The sequence below is a fragment of the Rhea americana genome, unplaced genomic scaffold (assembly GCF_003343005.1).
Source record: "Rhea americana isolate MKP2758 unplaced genomic scaffold, rheAme1 scaffold_370, whole genome shotgun sequence".
Taxonomy (NCBI): Eukaryota; Metazoa; Chordata; class Aves; order Rheiformes; family Rheidae; genus Rhea; species Rhea americana.
This window is the reverse complement of record NW_028186502.1, coordinates 41,455-47,288: the sequence shown is the minus strand read 5'-3', so window position 1 is coordinate 47,288 and position 5,834 is coordinate 41,455. Positions and strand designations below refer to the sequence as shown.

The following is a 5,834-nucleotide window of genomic DNA, read 5'->3' as shown; positions in this document are numbered from 1 at the left end:
TGGTGCCCCATGTGTCCTCTGTAATGGGTGCCCTGGGGATGTTCCCTGCCCCCCCCMAGTGTTCCCTGCCCCCAGGTATCCCCTAGGGGTGTCTTGTGCCCCGGGTGCCCCCAGATTTCTTGTCCTTGCACCCCCCCTCCATAGGTCCCTTTTAATAAGTTACTGCCTATGCCGCTCTTGGCATATGCTTTGTAAAACACTCCCTGTGCCTGGTCTGGGGCTGCACAAAAATAATGTCTTGAAGTAAATACTTTGGCCAAATGCTTTGGAGAGGATTTGTGCAGATAGCCTGGACTTCAGAATGCTTCGTTCCTGTATTTTGGTGATTTGGTAAACTGCGCAAGGCATTTTTAGGCCCAGGCACTGATGTAGGGAGACTAGGTAAAGACGGCTCTGATAGAGGCACTAATAAGCTCCTTCTGTTGTATTGCAGGACACAAGATGGATTTTCTGACACTCTTCTTGATATATTTGTGTTTTGTTCTTGCTACTATTAGTCTAGTCTGCATCTACTCCAGAAGGAAACAGAGTTTCCTTGCACGGAGTGTCAATGGTGCAGCCCAGGTAAGGAGCTGAGCTTTCAGAAGGGTGATTATTTCCTGTTCTGGTGTCGTCTCTTGATTCATTGCACTAAAATCAGCGCAACTTATATTTCTCCTACATAAAAAATGCTAATATATGTGTACGGTTACCACAATATAATAGTAAATACAAAACTTCTCATGATACTAAAATGATGCTGTTCAGTGACACCATAAAACATGAGCTTTAAGAAATTAGGTAATAATAAGGCCCCAAGTATTTGCAATTTTGTACTATTTGCTGCTCTTATTARGAGAAAAGTAATGGGGGGTGTTAGGAGAATAAAAGTAGAAAGAGAGTTATAACTGGTGGCAAGTATTTTAGGAAAAACTCTTTAATGTGAGTCTATAGTAATGCTGCATGCTGCTGCTCCCTAAGAAAGAGAGGGGAAGAAGAGCTTTAAAAGAAGATTTAAAAATTGGCTTTGTGCTGTAAAAACAGAGGGGTCTTTCGGACTGTGTCTGAATGGAAAAAAAAAGTGTAGTATTCTAGGCAGGGAAAGGATAAGGGAATTACTTACATTGTGAAAATATTTAAAGTAATATTTGGTTATATGAGTGTAAATAGATACTGATTTTAGTTATTAGCATTGTATTTTCTTCTCATTTTTTGTTATAGGCACTCAGATCAGTGCAGAGAAATTTGTTACTGTGTTACATTACTTAATAGGTACTTGTACGAAGTGAGTAAYAATTAGCTGTTAAAATTCTACTATGGTGTAAAAGTCACTGTCTGGAGAAATATAATTGATACTTGTATGCATGAAATAATTAAAGGCAATGCTAAACAGTTTCTTTATATGCTGTATTTTAAATTCATTTCTGACTGTAATTAGTGAAGTGGATAGCCTGAAAGTTTGTTGGAAGTTGTTTGACTGTATTATTTTAAGGTCCTTTAGAGTGTTTATTGTGAGCAACACAAAATAAACTTACACACACCGCAGCTGTTTCTAACTCTCTGATGAGTCAGCTTCCATCCTACTGATCTGTTTTCTGTGCTGCCGGTGATTCACTAGAGTGAGATGATTATATGCATTACATAGGTCTTTTCATGTTCATATTTTCTTAGTTCCATAATCATTGTAAGCACAAATCATGTAAGAGGCTTTTGCTTTGGCGTAAAGGATGTCTGAAATACAAGGGATTACTTTATTGTATGTAGGGGAATACTTGGTGTTTTGGTTTTTGAACAGAGTGCTATGCTGTAATTAACACACACGCAGTTAATTTAGATTTGAATCCACCAATTCCATAATGTGCTGCTTTTCTGTCTAGTCGTGTCTGATGTGCCTCCTACGGCAATATATAACCTCTTTATAAAAAGATCTGTAACTTCACCCACTGATATAAGGCGTGCCACTTGAAAGAAAAATATTTAACATCTTCCCAAACCTACATATGCTTTTTGCCTTGTGATCTTTCACATCTAAGATGAAAAGCTCTGACTGCATATTTTCTTTCCGTGTCTACTGGAAGTAGGCTCAACTGCTCTAATTCTTCCACCACTGATGGAGCCGAGCGTTGCTATAGAGATATGTCGTCTTCTGAACAGCAGAGTTMAACAATTTCACAGTTGCAGACTTTTGCCAAGAATTTCACTGAATAAAGACAGGCGTTTTTCTTCTTCATGGTGCCTAGCTGTTTTTGAAATGGCATTAGACAGAGGTAGAGCTATCAGACTGCATAGTGTTTGAACTAGAAGAAAATGCTATTTTTTTCCTGAAAGATAGCAGGCTTTCTCCTTTTACTTATCTCTGCTTATATCTGTCAGATGTCCTGATGAAGCTTATTGTAGTTTAGAAATCGCCCAGTTCTATCCCATGCTTAATCAGTTACCCAGTCTGTAACCTGATATAAGCTCCTTATAAATTTCATGCATTAACCCAGATAGATTTTTTTTGTGCCCTTTGGTCTTACAAGAATATATTAGCAGCTCACTTCTATTTTGAAAACCCCAGCAAGGTGCTTGTCTGTATTTTAGGAGCTCATATGCCCCTCAAGATGAGCTTCCCCAGTGATACGAATAGTGATATGAGGGATTAGGTGACTTGTATTTTTCTTTGAATTTTTCAAAGAAGTGATGCGCAATTCAGATAACACAGTGTTTTCATTTGCTTCAGATATTGTCATTTTTAATCCCCACATGGCTTCAAAGAATGACACAGAGGGTGCTTCACAGACTCTTCCACACACGGTATTTCACTTTTTAACCTTTTGACATTATTTTTTGCTATTGTTTCTGACTGTCATTGATGGCTTCCTCCCACTTCTGCTGTCAAAGCTTTCATATCATCCTCAAATATTCTTTGTTAGGAGTACCTTTCRGGGATTACAGATTCCCTTCAAGGTTTGCTGTGCTGTTCTCTTTCTGTTCCTTGCTTATGGTTGAGAAGATGGTACTCTGAGATGTTTGAATAGGTTTGACAAATAAACATAATATGGCTCAGTAGCTTCCAGTGTAATGGACGTTGGTCACACTGACTGGAGCCTGCATTCCTGGAAGATTTAAAACAAACTCCGTGGCAGCTGCAGAACAAGTTTAGACAGAACTAGTGATACTTGTTCTCTCTTGCCCTCAGAGCCCGCAGTCCGGCAGCTAGGATGTCCAGCTGGCACAAAGGGAGGCTGCAGTCTGGTATATGAAGGTGACACCAATTTTGTAGTATCATGTAAACTTTGGTGYTTTAAGATGTGTTCCAGGAGCTATTTAAATACCCTTCCTTTAGGGGTGCAGCAGCTCTATATGGCAGGCGTCCCAGGGGCATAACCTCTACAGCTGGTGCATGTGCACTGCTGTTGTTTTGTTGCCTACTGTTGAGATTCTCTCTTGTTAAGTTAGCACTGCCCAAGGGAGAGCACTTACACYGTCAAACATGCTGTCACCAACAGAGCAATTATCTGATGAAGCTAATGTTGTCATTGCTAGATTATGCTGTGTGCTGGAAGCACTTTGATCCTCCATATACACCCTTCAGTTGCACCATATTATTAAGGAAGAGGTTTTTCAGTTCATGCAGGAGTGCAAAGAGGTGCAGCACCTGGAGTGTATCTCAGTGTAATCCTGCAGTGGAGAGGAGGATCTTCAGGATCTTAGTGGATTGCACATAGAAATGGTGTACACGAGAGCAGTGAGAAAGCAGCAGAGGAGAGCTTCTCTGCAACAGAATTCCAGCTGTACTAAAATACACATTGCTAGTTCTTTAAAACTGGTGATACTGATGCCTATCAAATTGATGTACAGTGCAAAGAACTGTTGTAAATGAACATTGCTCTCCTAATGTGTGGCTTATCTGAGCACCTCTTCTCAGGGCAGCTGAAAGCTGTTGTTCAGTATGATGTATTCCAAACAAACCTGCATGCCAAACACTTACGCAGTTTGTCTAATAGAAGCCATAGTCTGATTACAGATTGGAATTAGCGTTCACCATTGCAGAGCTCCCACCACACTTCCTTTTGTAGTGGCTGCTGAAATAATTATTATTACTGGTTTTTAAAATTACCTTTTTCTGGGATTTTCTTTGCTTTCAGAGCAGCATAAAGCAAATGTCTTCTGGCAGAATATTGCATGGCCTGTTGCTGTCACACATTTTGGCAGCACAAAGGAATTATGAGACTTTCCACTTGACTCATTACCTGATGAAAAAAGTCCAAATAATGAACCAATAACAGAAGTGAATTTAGCTGGGAGATTTAAAGGAGTATGTATGGGGAAAAGGGAAGRAGAAGCAGTTGGCTGGAGAGATCTCTTTTAACGGGCAATTCATGCTGGCCTGAAAACTAAAAGAGGTGTTCCCTTGCATTTGGAAAGTCTTTGCTGATCACCACAAATGTACTTGATCTGTTAATCTGGATGATGAGTATTAAATACACTGTCACTTTCTTATTACAGAAGCTGTTTGTTTGTTGTCCTGCATATAGCCTTGCAAGCAGCAGTTTATGGTGAATACACATGGGAAGTGTTTGGTTACTGCTGGGAGCTGGAGTTCCCCATCCACCTCCTGCTGCTACCCTACCTGTTGCTGGCTGTGAATATGTCGTTCTTCATTCTCTGCTCTTGGGCCAATCCTGGTAAGCTCACGCTGACAGTGAGTTTAAGCTATTTGAAAATGGAATCTAATTGATTTAATCATGCTTGATTTTTTTTTTGAGGAAACTACTATTACAGTTTTGTTTCTTTCACAGGTATAATAACCAAATCAAATCACGCATCATTGATTAAAATTTATGCATATGATGCTGTATTGTTTCAGAAAGGTATCATGTGCCCTACATGCAACATGGAGAAACCAGCCAGATCAAAACATTGCAGTAAGAATTTTAATTTCATGGACAAGTATAATAGTAATAATACTTTTGCAAATTAACTTTCCATCAATAGCTAACTACAGTTTGCACAATATCTGTCGTGTTATGTAACTGACTGCCCACAGTGTTTTGTCTGTTTTCAGGAGGGTCCCAGATCACTGCTGCCCTTTGCCCATCCATGGGGCTTGTTCTCCTAATTACTGTCTCAGAGATTACTAGTTCTGAGGGTGTCATTTGGAGTCAGGAATAGGCAAACTTTAAACATCTAAAGGTTAAATGAAAAGTTGTCACCTCCCAAGTGTTCATTTTGTTTGTCTTGCAAAATTTGCTGTTATCTTCATCATTTAAAACAAGGAGGTACAGTTTCTAYCTTTCGTGTGCTTTTGTTAGGCAGTGCTGTCAGAGAAACCCAAATGCTTGACCTGCAGTCTTGGTTGGTGAGTAGGAGAGGAAATTAACTTCAGATCAGTTAGTGGTTTGAAGTTTTTAGGTGATATGTGATTGAAATTAATTTATTTGCATAAAAAGCTACCATTACAAAGAAAAATATTAAATACCATTAAAAAGAGAAATATTTCTCTTTTTCTTGGATGAAAATTGAACTATACAGTGTAAAAATTATATTGATTACTTAAAAGCTAAATAACTGAACTGTCTTGTCACTCGCTTTCAATCAGGTTTATGTAATATCTGTGTACATCGTTTTGATCACCACTGTGTGTGGGTCAACAACTGCATAGGTGCCTTCAATACAAAGTATTTCTTCCTTTACCTATTGACACTGACTGCTGTGGCTGCAAACATTGCAGTCATCACAGCAGCATTTCTCATCCAAGTGGTGCTGCTATCAAATATGATGCATGGAAGTTACATTGATGACCAAGGACAAGAGCATGCTATTGAGATTCTCTTTCTCATTCAGGTAAGTATATGCTATCTGGGTTCTTT

General features: G+C 39.2%; 1 protein-coding gene across 4 annotated transcripts in view; it reads left to right on the top strand.

The window, feature by feature from the left end:
* Positions 1-117: 117 nt before the first annotated feature.
* ZDHHC4 (zDHHC palmitoyltransferase 4) overlaps positions 118-5,834 on the top strand; it is a 7,515-nt gene continuing 1,798 nt past the window's right edge. For 2 of the 4 annotated variants that reach the window (XM_085312918.1, XM_085312916.1), the window contains exons 1-6: positions 118-330; positions 434-564; positions 2,702-2,775; positions 4,471-4,649; positions 4,764-4,889; positions 5,564-5,808. In XM_085312918.1, coding sequence (XP_085169044.1) covers positions 442-564; positions 2,702-2,775; positions 4,471-4,649; positions 4,764-4,889; positions 5,564-5,808 — 747 coding nt within the window. In that variant the 5' untranslated portion in view covers positions 118-330; positions 434-441. Of the gene's footprint in view, positions 331-433; positions 565-2,701; positions 2,776-4,470; positions 4,650-4,763; positions 4,890-5,563; positions 5,809-5,834 lie in introns of those variants that run through there. The other 2 variants (XM_085312917.1, XM_085312919.1) reach the window with 2 other exon arrangements.